General features: G+C 43.4%; 1 protein-coding gene across 2 annotated transcripts in view; it reads right to left on the bottom strand.

The window, feature by feature from the left end:
* LOXHD1 (lipoxygenase homology PLAT domains 1) overlaps positions 1–22,973 on the bottom strand; it is a 198,858-nt gene that overhangs the window by 115,891 nt on the left and 59,994 nt on the right. For both annotated transcript variants that reach the window (XM_065889869.1, XM_065889870.1), the window contains exons 9-14: positions 17,611–17,746; positions 16,923–17,083; positions 15,824–15,910; positions 15,260–15,395; positions 3,764–3,918; positions 2,185–2,345 (exon numbers count right to left, since the gene is read on the bottom strand). In XM_065889869.1, coding sequence (XP_065745941.1) covers positions 2,185–2,345; positions 3,764–3,918; positions 15,260–15,395; positions 15,824–15,910; positions 16,923–17,083; positions 17,611–17,746 — 836 coding nt within the window. The remainder of the gene's footprint in view (positions 1–2,184; positions 2,346–3,763; positions 3,919–15,259; positions 15,396–15,823; positions 15,911–16,922; positions 17,084–17,610; positions 17,747–22,973) is intronic.

Raw genomic sequence — 22,973 nt, 5'->3', positions numbered from 1 at the left:
ACACATACAGAGGGAAGACAACGTGAAGACAGAGGGAGAAGATGGCCATCTACAAGCCCAGGAACGCCTGCGGTTGCCACAAGCTGAGAGATGTGGAGCAGACCCTGTTCAGAGCTCCTTCGGGAGAGCATGGTCCTGCCGACACCTTGAGTCTGGACTTCTGGCCTCCAGAACTGCGAGGCAAAATTCTGCTGTTTAAGCCACTCACTTTGTGGTACGTTATTACAGCAGCCCTAGCAAACTAATACATACCGTCATGGACCCCACGACCCCTCCTGCCATTCTGTTTCCTCTCTGGACTCCCTACCACCTGTCCTCCACACAGAAACCAGAGGGAACTACCCAAAATAGAAGAGCCCCACCAAGCCCTCCTGATATGGGCCTCTGCCCACCTCTGACCCCACCAGGTGGCTTTCTCCTTTGTCCACCTGCTTTGGTCTCATTGGAGTTCTAGAACCCTCAAGCTCTTTCCCCTGGCACTCTCCTTTTCATCCTGCAAGAAGTCAGCCTAAATGTCCCCATGAAGACAGACCCACCCACCTTCTCCGTCTCTGACCCACCCTCTCCATCTCAGTGTGGCCTCTCCAGCAGCTCTGCCACCACTGTGCGTTTCCTCCAGCCCAGTCCTCAGAGTTAGCAATTGTGGCTTTCTTAGTGTATTCATTTGCTTATTGTTTAGTTCCCCTCCAGACAACAAACTTCATGAAGACAGGGGGCAAGCGTATATAAATGCTTCATAAATATCTTTTGAGTGGATGGGAATAAAACAAGGAAGCCTGGTCCATCCAGCATCCCAGCCAGGCAGCCTCCGGGGCCAGCAGGGAGCAAACGGGTCAGTGTTGAGGAGAGACCAGAACTCTCCCACCCCCTTCTTCTTCGTACTCCTTCCCCATGTGCCAGGCAGCCCTTACCAACCTCTGCGAACCCCCTCCTCAGTCCCATGCCTCTCACCACTTCTCCAGCCTGGATGACCCACCCTCCCTTCTCTTCACCATCCATTCACTCTCCGATCTTCCTTCCAGGCCCAGGTCCTGTTCTGCCTCTCTTGGGAAGCCTTCCCTGGCTCCCCGACCCTTACTCGGAGCCTCTTTCTGTCTATTAGTGCCACTGACTTGGAACTGCCTGCATCATTACCTATCTTTCCAATGTAATCCTCTTAGTACTAACAGTGGCCATACTTTGAAGACTGTAGATGCCTTTGTCATGGACAAAAACATTTCACAATCATTGTGCCCTGGGATTGCCCCAGTGGCCCTCCATAGCTGGGAAACTGCTCTTCCTGGGCTGGTGTGGTGGTAAGCAAATCAGCTGTAGCAAATGTGTCTGCATGCACATGTGTGCACGAGTGCGTCTGTGTGCCTGGTAGAGAAAGAGCAATGCATTCGCTGCCGGGCTGTTAGGCAACCTGCCCCCACCCACTCCGAGGAGGGCTGCCCTTAGGCGAGAAATGACCTTGGACACGCACACAGCACCTCGTCCATAGGTGCAAGACTCAGCTTGGGCCTGGGATTTGCAGAGCCTAGTTGATCCAAAGCTCCAGTTAAGCGTGTACCTCCCAGACATTGCTACGGGTGAATGGGAATGGCCAACCAGACAGCACAAACAATGCTGGTATTGTTCCTCATTATAGAAATGTCTCTATCAGGAACGTTTGATAGAGCCCAAACTGGCTGTGAAAGAAATCCAAATGCTTAAGACAAAAGAGAAAAGAAAGTTTACCTCACTAGTAAGCTGGGATAAGGAAATGAAAACAAAGTAAAATATCTTGACAAGATATTAAAAGGGAAAAGATGTGGTAGAAGGCCATCCAAATGGGGAAAAAACCCACCTTTAATTCAAAAGTTTAGTTCAGCATGTAACAAAGCCTCTGAGGTAACTCTCAGTTAAAGTCTGAAGTTGCCATATTTTATCACTGAAAAATGCCAGCATTTTGGTAATTAATAGACTTAGTGGCAGCACCACACTGGGACACCAATGCTGTTGTTCCATCACCTGTGTGTGTTGGGGGTGGCGGGGATATGAGGCCCAGGTCTAAGTGCCACCAGCAGGGCCACCTCTCTTTCTGGACCAACTATATCCTTAAGCTATGATTTTGCTCCCTGCACCTGGAATAGGCTGAGTCTTCCCAAAACTAAGGCCCATAACCTAAGCTGGAGAAAATCAAAACAGACAGGACTCATGTACCTGAGACAAGGGAACTCCACGTTGTCGCTCTCAGGCTGCCCCTCCTCTCTCACCAGCACCCGATCCAGGAACCAGCCACTGCCGCTGCCTTTGCCGTCGTGTCTGACCCTCACCCGCCTTACCTTCCGCATGGTGACGGACTCAATGGTGAACTCATCGGCCTTTGTGGGGAAGACAGCAAGGCCAGTTAGACGGTGGCTCCCCTGGGACCCAAACACCAAGGGAAGACACAGGCCCAGAAATCCTAAAAGCCATAGCCAATGGGTTGGGCTATTGGTCTTTCACAGGTGGGCCAGGGGCTACCCATAAAGAACAAATTGCACCTCTCCCTCAATTTCTCCCACTGGACTATGTTCGATGTCAAGTTCCCAACAACTGAGATCTGTATTTTTGGATAAATGATGGCCATTCCCTGTGATCTCCTTTTAAAAGGCAAATCCCCTAGGAGGATTAATATATTAAGCTGTTATCAGTCACTAACCATTTATCATGAATTAATTCCTTGGTTAATCTCCTCTGGCTCCTTGCTACAGAAGGACACTGGCTCCCTTTTGAGAAAGGGAATGATTAGGGGGACCAGTGGTCTTATTAATTTCACAGTTTTGCCTGCCAGTGAAGCAGCAGGAATGCAGCAGGGGCTGCAGACTTGCCAAGTCTACACAAGTGTACCTGGGACCCTCTGGGAACAGGAACTCGAGGGTGGGATTCATGAAGGAAGGAATCAGAAGATGTAGAAAGAAAAGAGTAGGAAAGGGTGGAGAAAGACCTCCACTTGAATTCCAGGGCTTGCCCTGCCCTTGCTAAGGAAGAGATGGCAGAGGAAGGAGAGGACCAAGGCTTACCAAATCTCTTCACCTGATGAGCAAACTTGGGTCTCACATTATTGAACTATGACTCTTAACTGAGCATCTACTGTGTGCTGAGGGCCAGGTCTGCTGGCAGGCAGTACATCTGTCACCTCTAATCCTCACAACAGCCAGCCACAGGTAGGCATCCTTTCCCCCATTTCAGACGCAAGGAAACTGAGGCTCAGAGAATGGAGGGTCTGGCCCCGATCCTCCTGACTCTTTCCCCATTGTTTCACACAGCCTCCCCAGTAAATCCAGGTGATGGTTGGGGAAACCAAAGGGATCACCCAGCACGTTTGTAATGAGGCTAGGAATAGAACCCAATTCTCCCACTTCCATGTTTAGCGTCTTTCCTGATTTCTCTTTCAAAAAGGAAACGAACAAGTTGCCACCAGTGGTCATGCCTAGTGGAGATGCAATGTTCCTTCAGGTGTCCCAGCTTTCAGCATGCCTGGGACCTTCAGTCCACACACAAGGTGCCCAGCTTCCTTCCCTGCCCACCCCAAGTGTCTTCCTGCTCTGCCCTCTTCTCAAAGCTAAGGTGTGGGCCAGCTCTCAGTCTTAGGAGCTTGGTGACTGTCACGCATGTAGTTCCCTGTTCGCACACCCAGAGACAGCCTCCCTGATGGTCGAGGCACCAGTACCAGTGATCAGCTCTACTTAGAGCAGGGAAGATAAGGGAATGGGAAGGGGTGGGGCGGGGCTGAGGGAGGTGCACTGCTGGAACTTACGTTGCCCTTCACAAACAGGTCGGTGTTATTCCTGCAGTTGTAGAGCAGCCGCTCCCCTGTGTCCCCCACATCACCAAAAAGGCAGAGGTAGACGTTGGCATCCGTTCCCGCACCTTCAAGTTCCCCAGTGCACACTGTCACGCGGTACCGGGCCACTGGCAGGCAGAGAGAGGGACACAACTAGCTGGCAGCCCCCTGCTCCCAGCACTGGCCCTGCTGCTCCCCACCTCTGAGCACTGCCTCCCCCTCTCCCCCCGGCTCTCATCTGGGCTGACCTTGCTCATTCCGCCAGCTGCCTCACACCAGTCAAGGGCCAGCTCATCTGCAAATCCCTTGTCCCAGACAGACCAGAGGTTCCCAATCCTGGCTAACTGTCAGAATCCCATGGGAAACTTTTATAAGAATTCAGATTCCTGAGCACCACTTCAGACTTCCCAAATCTTAGTTTCCAGAGTGGGACCCCTAAAACAGCATTATTTACAAGCTCCCCCCGGGGACTCTGGTGGAGTTGGAGTTAGCAGTGTTTGGGGACCACAGGTCTAATACAAACATTTTGGCACTTGATTCCATCCAACCCAGTAGACTTTTTGCCTTAGGTTGTCCTCCAATTCATGAGTCCTGTCTTATTAAGAAAAGTAAGATAACTTTTCTTTTGAACCAGAACTGAGCCTTCCCTTCTCTTCAGAACTCCCCAGTGCTATGGACATGCCAGGAAGAGAAGCAGAGAGAAAGGCACAAAGTGCAGCTGCTATGGGAAGGGCAGCATCTTCTTCCCATGTTGAAAATGTACAGTCGAGCAGGCAAACCTGCATCTGGCACATAAGGCCTTACTTCCTAAGCTAAAAGTGAAATTCATTCATTCATTCCTTTGCCCAATATCTGTTTACTGAAGCCTAGTAAATGGCAGGCATTATTATAGGTGCAGGGATTCAGCAGTGAGCAAGACAGACTCCTGTTCAATGGCACTTATATTAAAGTTGAGAATGGAAGGGTGGAGAGGAGAGATGGACAGTAAAATCATAAATCATGAACAGGAAAATTTCTGAGTTGTATCTGTAACAAAGATAGTATAATGGAGTGATGCCACAGGGTGTGATGGAAGTAGGGAGATGTGCGGTAAGGGGGTGAAGATGATTTAGAGATGCAGAAAAGCTTGCTGCAAGGAGGCAAGGCTTGGACTAAAATGTTGGTGATAGGAACCAGCCACAGGCGTAGTGAGAGAAGAGGGTGCTGGTAAGTGTGAAGCCCCAATTTGGAGATAAGCAGCTATGTTTCAGGAGCAGAGAGAAGGCCAATATGGCTGGAATGGAGGGAGAAGGAGGGGATGAGATGAGGCCCAGAGGTGGACAGGGTTAAGGTAAGACATGTGGCTTCCTTTGTGTTTTTGTTTTTAATACAACAGGAAGCCTTTATAGGGCTTTAGGCAAGGAAGTAACTTAGTCTGATCTATGTTTTAAAGAGCATTGCTGCCATGTGGAGAACTGATTGTAGGGGAAGAAAGAGTGAATCAGAGAGGCCAGTTAGTGGAATAATTACAGTAGTCTAGAAAAGAGAGGAGGATGCCTAGGACTGGGGGTGCAGTGGAGATGGAGAGAAGTTGGTAGATTAGAGATATATTTTTGAGGTAGAAACAACAGTACTTGGTGATGGACTGGATAGTTAATTGAGGGAAAGAGAAGAACCAGGGATGATTCCTAGGTTTATGGCTTGGGCAACTAGGTGAATAGTGTTAGCAACAAGCCATAGGGACACTTGGGGAGAATGAAGGGTTTGGAAATAAAAATCAATGGTTGTTTATTCATTATAAATTTGAGGTGTGTATTAGATGATCATAAAAAGAGGTCAAGATGGCAGTTGAATATGTGTGTGGAGGGTCAGGAGTGTTGACCTGACTTTGGTCATCATAGGCATATAGATTCCATTGAAAGTCACAGGACCAGATGAGATTCCCTATGGAGAGGATGCAGACAAGGACTATAGAGGGATACCAACATTAGAGGTCAAGCCCAGGAGAAGCTAGCAACTCAGATGAAAAGCAGCAGTCAGTGAAGCAGAGGGATTTTGCTCTGAACCTAAAACTGCTCTAAAAAGTCTATTTTTTTAAAATGAAGTGAATATTAAGGCATTCCCAGATAAACAAAAACTAAAAGAATTCATCACCATCAGACCTGCTCTACAAGAAATATTAAAGGGAGTCCTTCACATTGGACATTAAACAGTAACTTGAACACACCCAAAGACATAAAGAGAACCAGGAAAAGCAATGACTTAGGTAAGTATATAGACAGTATACTTTAATTTTTGTTTGTAACTCTTTTCCTCTCAAATCTTATGTAAAAGACAACTCCATAAAGCAATAAATATAAAACTGCATTGGTGGGTTTATAATGTACAAAGATATAATCTGTATGGCAATATAGCACAAAGGAGGTGAAAAGAAACAAGCCTACACTGGAGCAGAGTTTTTGTATATTATTGAAATTAAGCTGGTATTAATCTGAACTAGAATGTTATAAGTTAAGATGTTAATTGTAATTCCCTGGTATAATTCCCTAAGTGTAATTCTTCCTACTAAGAAAATAACTCTTACTGTATATACATATATGTATATGTATATATATTAAAAGAAACAAGGGAACTAAAATGGTATTCTAGAAAATATCTATTTACCACAAAAGAAGGAAGAATAAAGAAACAACAAAAAAAGACAAGATATATAGAAAGCAAATAGCAAAATGGCAGACATAAATCCTGCCATATTAGTAGTTACATTAAATGTAAATGGACTAAATATTTCAATCAAAAGGCAAAATATCATGGTAATCCTGCAGAGACAGGATGGGTCTCCCTACTCCAAATTTGCTCAGCTATCAAGACTGATGATACCACGCATGTACCAAGAGTGAATATAAAATGATTATTCACATAATGAGCAGTTCTGGGGAGAGCATGATAGGCCCTCAAGCAGGCCCAAAAATGGCTGGGGACAGCAGAGAGGGATGACTGGTTTGACATTTTATGGTGGTTAAGGGGTGAGAGTTTCTTCACATGGGTCCTTGTATGGCTTGAACTTTCCACAAGTGTGAAGGAAGGGAGCATCCAGGCTTTCTTACCAAATTGCCCAGACATGAGGCAGAAAGCTACTGGTGTAACTGGAAAGCTGTCAGCAGTCAAATATGAAAAAGAAGTCATACTCCTTATTACACAGAGATTGGCAGAATAAATAATGCATCTAACTATCTGATGTATGGAAGAGACACACTTTAGATTCAGACACAAATAGGTTGAGAGTAAAAGGATGGCTCAAGAAGAAATAGACAATATGAATAAATTTATAACAAGTAAAAGATTGAATCAGAATTCAGAAAGCTACACATGAAGAAAAGCTCAGGCCTAGATGTCTTCACTACTGAATTTTACCAAACATGTAAAGAAAAATTAATACCAATTCTTCTCAAATAAAGTAGAAGGAAATACTTCTGAACTCATTTTGTGAGGCTAGCATATCTCTGCTCCAAAACCAGACAAAGATACCACAAGAAAAGAAAACTACAGACCAATGTTATGAATACAGATGCAAAAACCCTAAAAAAAATATTAGCAAAACAAATCCAGCCCCATAAAAAAGAACTATACACCATGGCAAGGTAGGAGCTATCCCAGGGATACAAGTTAAATTTCTGAAAATCAAGTAATGTAATATATCATATTAATAGAATAAAAAAACAAAAATCACATGATCATCTCAATAGACTCAGAAAAAGCATTTGACAAAATTCAACACTCTTTCATGATGAAAAATCAACAAACTAAGAATAAAAGGGAACATCATCAACCCATAAAAGTCATCTATGAAGTACCCACAGCTGACATCATATATAATGGTGAAAGAGTGGATGCTTTCCCCCTAAGATCAGGAACAAGGCAAGGATCTCTGCTCCCACCACTTCTCTTCAACACGTTTTGGAGGTTTTAGCCAAGGCAACGAGGTATCCAGATTAGAAAGAAGTAAAACTATCTCTATTCGTGGATGACATGATCTTGTATATTGAAAATCATAAGGAATTCACTAAAAACTATTAGAACTAATAAGAGTTCAGCAAAGTTGTGGAGTACAAGATCAATATAGCAAAATCAACTGTATTTCTATCACCTTGCAATGAACAATCTGAAAAAAAATTAAGAAAACATTTCCATTCAAAATAGCATCAAAAAGAATAAAATAGGGCTTCCCTGGTGGCGCAGTGGTTGAGATTCCGCCTGCCCATGCAGGGGACACAGGTTCGTGCCCCGGTCTGGGAAGATCCCACATGCCGCGGAGCGGCTGGGCCCGTGAGCAATGGCCGCTGAGCCTGCGCGTCTGGAGCCTGTACTCCGCAACGGGAGAGGCCACAACAGTGAGAGGCCCGCGTACCACAAAAAACAAACAAACAAACAAAAGAATAAAATAGTTATGAATAAATTTTTAAAAACAAGAAAACCAATTAATAAGTCATGGAGATGTATTGTACAGCATGGCAACTATGGTTAATAATACCATATTGCATATTTGAAATTGCTAATACAGTAGATCTTAAAAGTTCTCATCACAAGAAAAAAATTATGTAACAACGTGTTGTGATGGATGTTAACTAGACTTACTGTGGTGATCACTTTGCAATATATACAAATATTGAATCATTATGTTGTACACCTGAAACTAAATATAACATTGTAAGTCAATTATACCTCAATAAAAAAGAAAAAAGTGAAAAACTTAAGCTCTGCAAACTAAAAAACTGTTGAAAGAAATTAAAGATGTTCACAGATTGGAAGACCTAATATTGTTAAGATGGCAATACTTCCCAAACTGATCTACAGATAAAATGCAATCTCTATCACGATCTTAAATGATTTCTTTGTAGAAATTGACAAGCCATCTCTAAAATACGTATGGAATTTCAGGGAACCCAGAATAGCCAAAACAATAGCAAAAAGAATAATAAAGAAGAATAACAAGTGTTGGCAAGGATGTAGAGAAATTGGAACTCTCATACATTGCTGATGGAAATGCAAAATGGTGCAGCTGTTTGAAAAATAGTATGATAGTTTCTCAAAACTCAAAACAATTACCATACAGCCAGCAATTCAGCTCATAGGTATATATCCAAGAGAAATGGAAACATATGTCCACAAAAAAACTTTACATGAATATTCATAGCCACATTATTCATAATAGCCAAAAAGTAGAAATAACCCAAATGTCCATTAACAGTTGAATGTGCTATATCCTTACAGTGAAATATTATTCAGCATTTAAAAGAAATGAAATACAGCTGCATGCTACAAGGTGAATGGACATTAAAAACATTATGCTGAGTGAAAGAAACAGATACAAAAAGTCATATATTAAATGATTCCATTTATATGAAATGTCCAGAACAAGCAAATCTATAGAGACAAAAAATAGATTATTGGTTTAAACAGATGGGTAAGTACAGAGATAAGGAGTGAGGTGGGGGAATGGGTGTGACTGCTAATGGGTATGGGTATGCAATGAAAATGTTCTGGAATTTGATAGTGGTCAAGGATACATGATTCTATCAATATACTAAAAGCCACTGAATACTTTAAATAAATGGATTGTATGGAAAATGAATACCTCAATAAAGCTGTTTTAAAAAACGGACACTACTCATTGGTGGTCCATCTAAAATGAAGATAAAGTACATGAGGAATGAGACAAATCACCAGTAAGTTTAATTTAATTTTTCAGTAATAGACCCATTTTTATTTGGAGATATGAAGATATCTGAAAATTAAATTTGACCTTTAAATATGTGGGTCTGAATATATAGTGTCTATAGCAAAAGCATTTGTTAGAAGAAAAGGTCAAGGATAACTGCTTATCCACGGACCTGCCTGAGTGGGGCTGGCAAAGGTAGCCACTGAAGTCAAGAGTGGGGAAAGGTCTCCTGCCCCCAACAGTGTCTCCTGTCCTGCCCCCAAGGGTCTCCTGTCCCTCCCTCTTCAGAGGGACAGCACCTGAAATTCAACCACTGCTGCCTCTCCGGTCAACTCTGTTAAAATGCAAAAGATAAATGTTTTAAACTTTTAGCCTTCACATAAATGAAGCTGATGCTTTTGTGTTACGCTCCCAATGATAGGCTGTGTTAACAGTAAGAGGAACAAAGAGCATTAACTGGAGTGAGTACTGAAACGTGGAAGCACAAAAGGGAAGGGAGGGCACCAGTCTCACTTCATTCTGACTTTTGATGAAGGTCGGTTTTGCCTTTTTGGGCTGTATCTATTAGGCCATTCCCAGAGGCAAGCTGATGAGGGAATTTAGAAATCTCTATGCCTGGGAATCCCAGTCCCCTTTGCTCAGGAGCTCGAAGGTCCTATTGGCTGGACATTGTCAGGGGTCCCAATTCTCTCTAGGGGCCACTCCCAGCCCACCTGCCACTGAGGTTCTAAGCACCTTCCTGGCAAGAAGTCTGTGGACAATTAAAAATAATTATATTAGCCATCAGCAGTGAAAGACTTTAAACAGATGGGTAAGTACTAGAGCCTCTTGTACTTTAATTTTAAAATTACAGCTCAGCCTGATTAGCAAGAAGCCACAGTTTTCAGCACTTGAGACCAGTGGTCTCTTGCTGGCTCATCAGTGGTATGTAATCCCTTCTGCTGGACATGCGGTGGAGAATGCAGATCTCATTGGTTTTGCTATCTCACATAGCTCCTGAGGGAAAGGCAAGGTGGAGATAAATTGTGGGCTGGTGAGTGTTTTGTCTGTGTCTCCTGGTCTGTGTTAATCAGTGCAATCACCCCGGAAGGCATCTTGGCTCTCAGACGTGGTGTTAATTGCTTGTTTGACTGACCCTTATTTTTTAAGTAAACTAGGAGTACACAATTTCAAACATAGAGAATTGGTTTTAAATTGGTATTTACTCATTTTACATGAGTCCAAGACTCTCCACTGAAGGGATTTTCAGGAAGCCCTGCACATTATACCTTGGTATACCTTGGTACCAACTGGGGAAGTGAGATGTTGCCACCAGCTCTATTTACTGTTACAAAGAAGCATCCAGACCAGAAAAGGAGATTTGAGTTCCTGTAGAGGTGAGTGAGGACATGGGAGTGTTCCAAGAACAAGAGGAATTTATGTGAGCCAGAAAGAACAGTTGGGGAAAAGAAATTCGAGTTGATATGGGCTCCAAAGTACTGCCAAGGACCCCCAGAAGGCATTAAACTGTGCTTATAGCCAGGACAGACAGCCCTTCTGTCACTAACCCGGGTCCTTGAAGTCTTTAATCAATAGAAATTGATAAGAGGCCAGAAGAGAAATCCAGGCAAGGCTTTAGTGGGACTCGTGCCAGAGTACAAGGGAGTGAAAACAAGTAGCAGGTGCCCTTGCTTGCTCTCTGAGGAGGGCAAGCTGGTCCCTTAAATGGGGTGAGGGTGGGGGCGGATTGGTGGGTCAGGCTGGAGGGGCAGCTTAGGTGTCTGTCCACACCCTTGGCGGTGCTGTGTGCAGGGATTATGCTTTTGCTCCCGGTACCTCAGCAATGGCAGTTGGTTTGTGCTCTTCTTGTATCTTATAATTGCCCCCAACTGCAGTTATGTGTGCAGTTTTATTTAGTCCCTTATAGTTGCTTTGTATTCTGTCGCTAGAGATTCAAGCACTCCAGTAAATGGTGCCAGGTCCCAGCTTATCTCACTTCAATCCAATACTAGTCGTTAGAGAATTTTTTTAAATTGCAGTTGTTCTTTAATAGTATCACAGAAGGCAAAAACAAACAAAAGACAGCTATGATAGCCCCATATCTTATACACTGTTTAAAATGTTTCAAGGGTGTTTTTGTATGTAACCTATAGAAATGCTCTTCCTTCCTGCCCCTCCCACCGTGATCTCTCCTTATCTATCACATCCCCACCATGCAAGGCCTAGCTCAAATGCCTGAACAAAGTTTCTCCCATCTTCCTCAGCGGGAAGTTTACCTCCCTACTGTGTCTACTGCATTCATTCAACTCCTACCAGTTCCACCTTCAGAGTATTTCTTGAATTTATGTCCTCCTCCACAGTCTACCTGAACCCTGCACAATTTCAGGACCACTTTTTCTTTCCCCTGGATGATTTCTTGTCCCTAAAATACATCCTCCACACACCCACAAGTCCTTGACAGAGCAGGAGAAATGTGGGGAGGAAGGAACTGGATGGAGTTCAAGTTCAAGGGTGGTGTGAGTGTCATCAAGGTCATGAGAGGCCTGCGAGGGCAGGAGCCTGAGTCAGAGGTGGGGACTGAGTCAGAGTTCAGAGGAGCAGCTTTGTGGGATGAGCCCAAGTGAGGTACCGAGGAGTGGCTGGTTGCATGGGAGGGAGGTGGAGGTGAGCAAAGTGGACGAGGACCAGCATGTGGATGAATGGGTTTTCCACATGGACATTGATGGAAGTGGAACAAAAGCTCTCAGGTTTTGATATGTGCAAAAATTACTTGGTGTGTTTGATAAAAATACCGATTACCAGGCATAGCCCTCAGAGAGCCTAGTCAGTATATCTGGGATTGGGCCCAGGGATCTTCATTTTAACAAACACTCTAGGCAATTTTTATATAAATGGGACCTTGAGCATACTTTCAGAGACACTATCTGTTATGGGCTGAGTTGTGTCCCCCCACCAAATCCATATGTTGAAGTCATAACCCGTCAGTACCTCAGAATGTATTTGGAAGTAGGATCTTTAAAGAAGTAAATAAAGTAAAATGAGGTCGTATGTGTGGGCCCTAATCCAATATGATTGATGTCCTTATAAGAAGAGATTAGGACATAGACATGAGCACACACACAGGGGAAAGATCATGTGAGGACACAGCAAGAAAATGGTCATTTTCAAGGCAAGGAGAGAGGTCTCAGGAGAAAGCCAACCTGCCAACACCTTGATCTTGGGCTTCTAGCCTCCAGAACTGTGAGAAAATAAATTTATGTTGTTTCAGCCCCCCAGTCTGTGGTATTTTGTTATGGCAGCCCAAGCACACTAGTTCACTGTCCTAGAACAATGGTAGAAGTTGAGGGGTCTAGAGAATGACCAGGGGGCACCTTGCAAAAGAGGAACATGTCCAGAGTGAACAGAAGATGGAAATGAGCTGGGGCAGAGGCCACATTGTGGGTGGTGTGAGCCTCAAGGCCAAAAGGGCAGTGGGAGTCAGGAGAATGCCCCCTCCCGCTAGCCCCACAGTTGTGAGGACGGAAAACTGGGTTTTGGGGGGAGGGGAGCCATGCTTCAGTCAAGGTACGGAGGAGATGGAGGTGAAAGAACATCCTGGGCATTTAAGTAAAAATGGCAGCTTTCTCTCTGAAAAAAACTCACTAAAATGATAGTGAGTTTAAATACCTGATAGTGAGTAATTTAAAGATTTAAATTTTAAAGATTTTTTTTTATTTTAAAGATTTAACCAAACAAAAGATTTTAAAGATTTAACCAAACAAAAAATGTTCACCAATAAGGCTCAGGGAAAGGGATGACTATAGACAACAGCAACCAGATTTCAGAAGCTGGAGCACAGCTAGAAAAGTGTGCTTTTCACAGTACCTTAGCACAGTGGGTCCTCACCAGGAGCACCCACAGCCCCTAGAAATTTGTTGGACAAATTCCTGAGCCCCCCACCCCAGACCCCTGACTTAACACCTATCAGCTGTGAAATTTGAGAAGTAAGGTTGCAAAGTCTTAGGAATGACAGCACCAGGTAACTTTGGAGATAAGGATGAGGAGCTAAAATTATGAGAACTGGTTAGAAGGATTTAGAAAGCAGTTAGATCCCAAGACCATCTCCTCAATTGTTCATACCTGCAGGCTCAATTCTGGCACATAAAGAGGGCCGATCAGGTAACAGCGGGTGTGTTTCTGCCTTGGTGGGATACATGTCACATAGAGTCCTAACTGGGGGGTGGGCAGGAATCATATGTTATTTATCATATTTACAGGGAGATGATAGCCTTGTTGCCAAAGAAAATACTGCTGAATGTGAAAAGGCAGAGTATAATTTGCTGACCTAGGAGGCAGGAGATCTTGGTCTAGGTCTCACTCTGTCTCTAACTATATAATCAGGGCAAGAACTTCCTCAGTTTCCTTATCTGCATCAATCTATTTTAAGGACCTTTGAACACAAATATTCCATAGTCCATTTTAATTAGTCCATTTTAATTAATTCCATAGTCCATTTTAATTAAAAATGAAGAAGAATCATAAAATAGTACTAATTGCATGCATTGCCTAATTAGACTAACAGGGTGATCCCTTTTTAGATATTTGCTGTTTGGGGTTTCTATGTTTCTGTGTACTTAACTCTGTTCAAATTGTTTAAAACTATATATACAGAGCTTCTACTGGGTGCGCAAATGCCTGAGAAGTGACACTATCCAAATACTTAGAAGGACTACTGGAACTATCGATGACATCGTAATTTACTTTTTGTAATTTTGCAATGTTATTCTACTATTTAAAAAAAATTAAGCACAGCCATAAGGATAGAAAATAGGTTAATTATATTAAGTGCCAATTCTGATCAATTGCTAATGTTTGCTTGCAGTGCTATATTGAGGGCTATGAAGCTCATTTCAGACTAAATGGGAGAAAATGCTGTGATTACTCAGTAATGTCTGCCAAGAGAAAAGGATAGGACACGTGCCGTGTATTTGCCAGCACTCTGGCGGTATAACCTAGAGGCAAAATGATCTCCTTTTCCCTCTTTGAATGTGGATGCTAGACTCCAGATTAAAAGCTCAGCTCTCGGGCTTCCCTGACGGCGTAGTGGTTGAGAATCTGCCTGCCAATGCAGGGGATATGGGTTCGAGCCCTGGTCTGGGAAGATCCCACGTGCCACGGAGCAACCGCGCCCGTGAGCCACAACTACTGAGCCTGCGCGTCTGGAGCCTGTGCTCCGCAACAAGAGAGGCCGCGACAGTGAGAGGGCCGCGCACCGCGATAAACAGTGGCCCCCGCTTGCCACAACTAGAGAAAGCCCTCGCACAGAAACGAAAACCCAACACAGCCAAAAATAAATAAATAAATTTATTTAAAAGCTCAGCTCTCTTCTACTAGCCGCAAAAAGAAATAGAGAATTCATAAGGGAGCAGTCAAGTGTGGCTACAAGAGCCCAGATCCAGCCTTCCTTTTTGAGGACCATCTTATGCATAATTTGAAGAGGATGTTTCCTTTAATTTCAGGGAGTGTGTGGAGAAATACTGTTCAGTGTGGATTCTTCTCATGCCCTCATAGCCAACCTGAAGACCCAGAAATCTCCCCATTCTCACCCATGCCCATCATAAAGCCTTAGCATCATGGAGATGGCTACTACAAAGCCGGTCTTGAGTCTAGGACCTTCTAAACCCATTCCTCATTCAGAAGGAGCCTGATGATGCATAGTGGACAAGACTACCAGCTCATGGGCTAGACACCCATTGGCACACCGAGTAAGAGTTCCATTACCTCCCCCAGGATGAGAGCCAGTCAATACTTACTGCCCATTATCCTCCGTACTGTTGGACCCTCGGCAGTCATTTCCCTAACGATCTCATTGTCATCCTCGTTGGCATCCAGCCAGCGATTGCAGTTGAAGTTATACTTGTCCTTGGTCAGGGTGTTCATCAGGGTCATCTGGAATGAAGTCCTGGAGTGAACAAGTGGTGTACCAGAAGTATTCATCCATGCCTTGAGGTTCCCGTTCTGCTAGTTCATCTCAAGGAGGACAAGGCCGTCCCCTAGGGATGACTCTTGTGGAAGGTGGAGTGCCAGATTAATATTTGTCCCTCTGGTCCCCTGGAGACCCACAGTTGCCTAGCAGCCAGGTGACTAGGACACAGTGCAAGTCTGCTGAAACCTAAGCAACTTCTTAGTCTACTTTGGAAGTCCTGTCCCCGTCAGGAAGTCCATGTGTCATGTGTCCAAATTTAGGTCTCACTACAACCCTTCCCCACCCACACTCCCAACAGATAAAGGCAAACTAACAAGACAAGGTCATTAGAAATAGACCATTTTGGTTCCTCTCCCAACCACCTTCTAACCCCCAAGTTGGTACATCTCACCCTTTCTAAATGCCATCCAGAACCAGGACTCCTTTTATCATGCCACGCCCGAATCTTATAAAACCTGCCGAGGTCTGGGAGCTCAATCTATGGTGAGAAATAACAAGGCCTGAGTGGACAGAACCAAGTGAAATGTGTTTACCCTCATAGCTGACCCCCTGCCAGGAGGGTACCCACTTTGAGCTGTTTCTTCAGCATCAAGGGTGGGTTTGCTTCAAACCACCCTCATATATTCTATCTTCTTGTGCTCTTTTAACCAATGGCACATGAGGGAGAGACAGCCACGTAGAGCTAAGGTTCAATCTGGGCTGGTGAAACTGAACAAAAATAACTGACCCACAGTAGGATCCAGACTAAATAAAATCTTCCAAGCAATAAGCTTTCAATTACAAAATCCATATGGCAGCCCTGCAAATTAGCACAGGCCCAAGCCCCAGGACTCTGCTGGGCACTGAAACAGACAAAAAGATCAATACAGTGGTCATGCCCTTTCCCTAGGGGCTCCAAGTCTAGCCGGGAAGACAAATACATAAAGAGCAATGAACTGAAGGTATAATAGAAGCGCCAAGGGGGTGCTCTGAGAAGAGAGCTGCAAATTACAAATTATTCTTACCTAAAGGTCAGAGCAGCACTTCCGTTGACAAAACAAGCCTTGCTCTGCTTATATACATACTGAAAATTTAAAGCTGAATTTCTTTTTAAATGTTCCAAAATGTATACTTTCCTTAAAATTTGTTCCTCACTCTCTAATTCAGTCCACACTGGGCGGTTTGACACTAACTGTGCTCAGGGTCTCTGTTCTACAATGATTCCCCAAGTCACCGGGCTCCTGAATGTCCAAAGCCATTACATACTTGCTTCTTCTCCCATGCTTGGTTCTGGACTGTTTGATTCAGATGAAGGGCCAGATCTAAACTGTACCCCATCAGTACATTGCCCGTACATTAAATGTGGCATTCCTTGCAGGGGCCTAGGGTCTCTATTTTACCTTTTTGTCTTCAAACTTGATCCAAACCTGGCTTAGGAAACCAGAATCCCATGACAAATGCTTCTTACACCCCTTTCTCTTTCTTCCCTCCCACTCTGTCCCTCTTCCTACCCTAAATTTCTCAATTATTCCGGGTTTGAACCACTTGTTGTTGGGATTCAGGAGAATCTCATCTGTCCGCCCCTTCTGCCCGTAAATCTGGATGAAGATAGGAGAGTTGGTACCAGCTTTCTTCAAGTCGGTCGTCCAGACCCACAGGGACCACGGGAATTCTGCAGAGACAGGTCAAGTTGTACCATTAACTTCAAAAGTGAAGAGATTTTCAAGCTACCAGTGGGGAAGACAAGCAAATCAAAGGTGATCAGGACTGAAGTGCAGGTTGTATACAGGTGTGTCCTACTCTCAGAAACCCATTATAACAAATACTAAATTTGGGAAGCCAAGGATTCCTTGCTATTTGAGAGAGTGTGCCTTAATGTTCCTTTTAATGGTGAAAGTCTATTAGTATATTTTTAATAGGGGGAATAGTTGACTCCACCCACCCTATGGCCAGTACATTCAGAGTGCAGTGTGTGCAACCATTCAGTTTAACAACTAGCCCATCACAGCAGCTTAACGATTTGGGGCTGCTGGAGTATCAGCCTTGGTGCCATGTCTGTAATTCTGTGTGGTCTGTACCTTGGAGAACTGAGGTCCCTGGGGGACCCTTTCCCTTCCTTTCCAGAGGAGAATTGAGAAGAAGGAGCGCCCAGTGGTTTGACAATCCTGGCCTTTGCTGGCTCTGGGCCCCTCCACCTACTTTTCAGCCTCTTCTTCCTGAGAGACACCATCTCGTAGAGCTGCCTCTCGATCAGCCCATCTGTCTTCTTCTCATCCAGCCAGCTGCTGCAAGGGAAGGTCTGCTGGATGCCAGTGAAGGGGCACAAAATCACCACCTGGGGGAGCAGATCACATCTCCTACAGTAGGTCCCCTGGCTGGGACTTCTTTGTAATGTTCAACAGCCTCCTTAGCCCCACATTTAGGGTTGTCTGCATTACTACCCTCAAGGAATGTCACTTTTCTTCCCACTGCCTATCTCATTAAATCTTAGATCAAGAAATACCTCCTCTAAGAAATCTTCCCAAGTAGGTATCATCCATATTCCAATTTACCAGCCCAAACCTCAAACATTTTTCTCTATACACATACCCTTTTTGAATACCATATTTCCTTATGCACATTGTAAAATCTCCATCTGAACCAAGTTAACTAGAATACTAAATTAATACCCTATATTTGTCTTGGGGAAAAAAGGTCAGTCACATAAAAGGTGATTAATATCTATAATTTAATACAGAAACTAACTACCCTCTTCAGGACTTGATCCTTATTTAACCTTCTCTCCTACATCTTCTCCATCTCTACCCACATTCTGAACTTATGGGTTTAGAACATGGCATTCTAACCTTCTCTCCTACACCTTCTCCATCTCTACCCACATTCTGAACTTATGGGTTTAGAACATGGCATTCTGTCTAACCCAGACACACCTAGATGTTTTGAAGAGAAGCATCAGAATGCCAAAGACAGAGATCTTAAGAGCGTCAAGAGAGAAAAGACAGATGATGGCAATTGGACTAACAGAAGCCAGAGGATATTGGGGGGTGGGGGCATTATAACTCAATCTAGAATTCTGTATCCTGAAATTTCTTTCAAGAATGAAAATGAAATAAAATAATTTTCAAATTAACAAAAACAGAGTTTACCACCAATAGACCTTACTTAACCAAAGGAACTTCTAAAGCATATTACTTCAGGAGGAAGAAGAAAATTGACACCAGAAGAGAGGTCTTAGAGGCAAGAAGAATTGTCAAGCAAACACACTGGCAAACAGGTAGGTAAATCTGGACAAATATGACTCTACAAAACAACAGCATATAATATGTGAATTTAAAACTAATTCAAAGGAGAGCTAAAATACTCTACTTTCAAAATTGGCATGCAACCTAGATGCAGGATTATTACCATTAGAAATTTCTAAGGTTCTTGATTTGTCTAAGAGGGAATTAGGGATGGTGGTTAAATTTAGGTCTTGTCCCAGTAAGTATGTATGCTAAAATTTCAATAGTAACCACTAAAAAAACCAGAGAGTGAATAATTTCCAAATCACTATCAAGAAAATAAAACCCACAACCAATCAGTTAATCAAAAAAAAAAAAAAGAAAAAAGAAAGACATAGTAAAAGCAGGACAAACAGACATGTTAATAGTTATAAAAAACATAAATGACTAAATTTATCAGTTAAAAGCTAGATAGTATCAGATAGGATTGTGATAAAGATTCAATTAACCAGAGGTTATACTAATTCTACACCTCACAACGTAGCCTAAAACTATATAAAGCAAAAATTGTTAGTTCTACAGTAAGAAATTTAAATATCTACCACCGACATTGGAAGTTTCAACATATCTTTCTTCATAATTAATAGATCAAACAGACAAAATGCTATTAAGGAGATAGAAGGTTCAAAAACAAAACTAACAAACTGAATTTAATAAATAAAGTCAAAATCTTAAATTCAACTCTTGGAACATATACATAAATTGAAGCGCATTGTAAAGTAAATGTCAAAAAATTTTTAAATGGCATCCACCACTGAGAGGACCTTCAAGATGGCAGAGGAGTAAGACGTGGAGATCACCTTCCTCCCCACAAATACATCAAAAATACATCTAAATGTGCAACAACTCCTAAAGAACACCTACTGAACGCTGGCAGAAGACCTCAGACTTCCCCAAAGACAAGAAACTCCCCACGTAGCTGGGTAGGGAAAAAGAAAAAACAGAGACAAAAAAATAGGGAGGGGACCTACACCTCTGGGAGGGAGCTGTGAAAGAGGAAAAGTTTCCACACACTAGGAAGCCCCTTCACTGGTGGAAACGGGAGCGGGCTTGGGGGAAGCTTTGGAGCCATGGAGGAGAGCACAGCAATAGGGCTGCAGAGGGCAAAGCGGAGAGATTCCCGCAAAGAGGATTAGGGCCAACCAGGACTCACCAGCCTGAGAGGTTTGTCTGCTCACCCGCCAGGACAGGTGGGGGCTGGGAGCTGAGGCTCGGGCTTCGGAGGTCATATCCCAGGGAGAGGACTGGGGTTGGCTGCGTGAACACAGCCAGAAGGGGGCTAGTGCACCACAGCTAACCAGGAGGGAGTCCGGGAAAAAGTCTGGAACTTCCTAAGAGTCAAGAGACTGTTGTTTCGGGGTGCACGAGGAGAGGAGATTCAGAGCACTGTCTAAAAGAGCTTCAGAGACAGGTGTGAGCCATGGCTATCAGCACGGACACCAGAGACAGGCATAAAATGCTAAGGCTGCTGCTGCAGCCACCAAGAATCCTGTGTGCAAGCACAGGTCACTATCCACACCTCCCCTCCCAGGAGCCTGCACAGCCCGCCACTGTCAGGGTCCCATGATCCAGGGACGACTTCCCCAGGAGAGCACATGGCACACCTCAGGCTGTTGCAATGTCACACTGGCCTCTGCCGCCGCAGGCTCGTGCCGCATTCTGTACCCCTCTCGCCCCAGGCCTGGGTGAGCCAGAGCCCCCTAATCAGCCCTCCTTTAACCCCCTCCTGTGTGGGTGAAGAACAGATGCCAGAGTGTGACCTACATGCAGAGGCAGGGCCAAGTCCAAAGCTGAAACCCAGGAGTTGTGCGGACAAAGAAGAGAAAGGGAAATTTCTCTGTGCAGCCTCAGGAACAGATTAAATCTTCACAACTTGATGTACCCTGCATCTGTGGAATACCTGATTAGACAATGAGTCATCCCAAAATTGCAGTGGTGGACTTTGGGAGCAACTGTAGACTTCGGGTTTGCTGTATGCGACTGACTAGTTTCTGATTTTTATGTTTAACTTAGTATGGTTTTTAGCGCTTCTTATCACTGGTGGATTTGTTTATTAGTTTGGTTGCTCTCTTCTTTTTTTAAAAAAATTACTTTAAAAATATGTTTATTTTAATTATTTTTTATTTTAAAAACTTTATTTATTTTATTTTATTTTTCTTTCCTTCTTTTTTTTCTCCCTTTTCTTCTGAGCTGTGTGGCTGACAGGGTTTTGGTGCTCTGGCCGGGTGTCAGGCCTGTGCTGCTGAGGTGGGAGAGCCGAGTTCAGGAAATTGGACCATCAGAGACCTCCCGGCCCCACGTAATATCAATCGGCGAGAGTTCACCCAGAGATCTCCATCTCAACGTGAAGACCCAGCTCCACTCAATGACCAGCAAGCTCCAGTGCTGGACACCCCATGCCAAACAACTAGAAAGACAGGAACACAACACAACCCATTAGCAGAGAGGCTGCCCAAAATCATAATAAGTTCACAGACATCCCAAAACACACCACTGGACATGGTCCTGTCCACCAGAAAGACAAGATCCAGCTTCATCCACCAGAACACAGGCAACCAGTCCCCTCCACAAGGAAGCCTACACAACCCACTGAACCAACCTTACCCACTGGGGACACAAAAAACAACGGGAATTACGAACTTGCAGGCTGCAAAAAAGAGACCCCAAACACAATAAGTTAAGCAAAATGAAAAGACAGAGAAATACCCAGCAGATGAAGGAGCAAGGTAAAAACCCACTAGGCCAAACAAATGAAGAAGAAATAGGCAGTCTACCCGAAAAAGAATTCAGAGTAATGATAGTAAAGATGATCCAAAATCTTGGAAATAGAATGGAGAAAATACAAGAAACATTTAACAAGGACCTAGAAGAACTAAAGAGCAAACAAACAGAGAGGAACAACACAATAAATGAAATTTAAAATTCTCTAGAAGGAATCAATAGCAGAATAACTGAGGCAGAAGAACGGATATGTGACCTAGAAGATAAAATAGTGGAAATAACTCCCACAGAGCAGAATAAAGAAAAAAGAATGAAAAGAATTGAGGACAGTCTCAGAGACTTCTGGGACAACATTAAATGCCCCAACATTTGAATTATAGGGATCCTAGAAGAAGAGAAAAAGAAAGGGACTAATAAAATATTTGAAGAGATTATAGTTGAAAACTTCCCTAATATGGGAAAGGAAATAGTCAATCAAGTCCAGGAAGTGCAGAGAGTCCCATACAGGATAAATCCAAGAAGAACACGCCAAGAAACATATTAATCAAACTATCAAAAATTAAATACAAAGAAAAAACATTAAAAGCAGCAAGGGAAAAACAACAAATAACATACAAGGGAATCCCCATAAGGTTAACAGCTGATCTTTCAGCAGAAACTCTACAAGCCAGAAGTGAGTGGCAGGACATACTTAAAGTGATGAAAGGGAAAAACTTACAACCAAGATTACTCTACCCAGCAAGGATCTCATACAGATTCAACAGAGAAATTTAAACTTTTACAGACAAGAAAAAGCTAAGAGAATTCAGCACCACCAAACCAGGTTTACAACAAATGCTAAAGGAACTTCTCTAGGCAGGAAACACAAGAGAAGGAAAAAACCCACAATAACAAACCCAAAACAATTAAGAAAATGGTAATGGGAACATACATATTGATAATTACCTTAAATGTAAATGGATTAAATGCTCCAACCAAAAGACATAGACTGGCTGAATGGATACAAAAACAGGACCTGTATATATGCTGTCTACAAGAGACCCATTTCAGACATAGGGACACATACAGACTGCAGGTGAGGGGATGGAAAAACGTATGCCATGCAAATGGAAATCAAAAGAAAACTGGAGTAGTAATTCTCATATCAGACAAAATAGACTTTAAAATAAAGACTATTACAAGAGACAAAGAAGGACACTACATAATGATCAAGGGATCAATCCAAGAAGAAGATATAGGAATTGTAAATATTTATGCACCCAACGTAGGAGTACCTCAATACAAAGGGAAAATGCTAACAGCCATAAAAGGGGAAATTGACAGTAACATAATCATAGTAGGAGACTTTAATAACACTCCACTTTCACCAATGGAGAGATCATCTAAAATGAAAATAAATAAGGAAACACAAGCATTAAATGACACATTAAACGAGATGGACCTAACTGATATTTTTAGGACATTCCATCCAAAAAACAACAGAATACACTTTCTTCTCAAGTGTGCACAGAACATTCTCCAGGGTAGATCACACCTTGGGTCACGAATCAAGCCTTGGTA

Source organism: Phocoena phocoena, chromosome 13, assembly GCF_963924675.1.
Source record: "Phocoena phocoena chromosome 13, mPhoPho1.1, whole genome shotgun sequence".
In the NCBI taxonomy this organism is placed as follows: Eukaryota; Metazoa; Chordata; class Mammalia; order Artiodactyla; family Phocoenidae; genus Phocoena; species Phocoena phocoena.
This window is presented reverse-complemented; position numbering and strand designations above follow the sequence as displayed.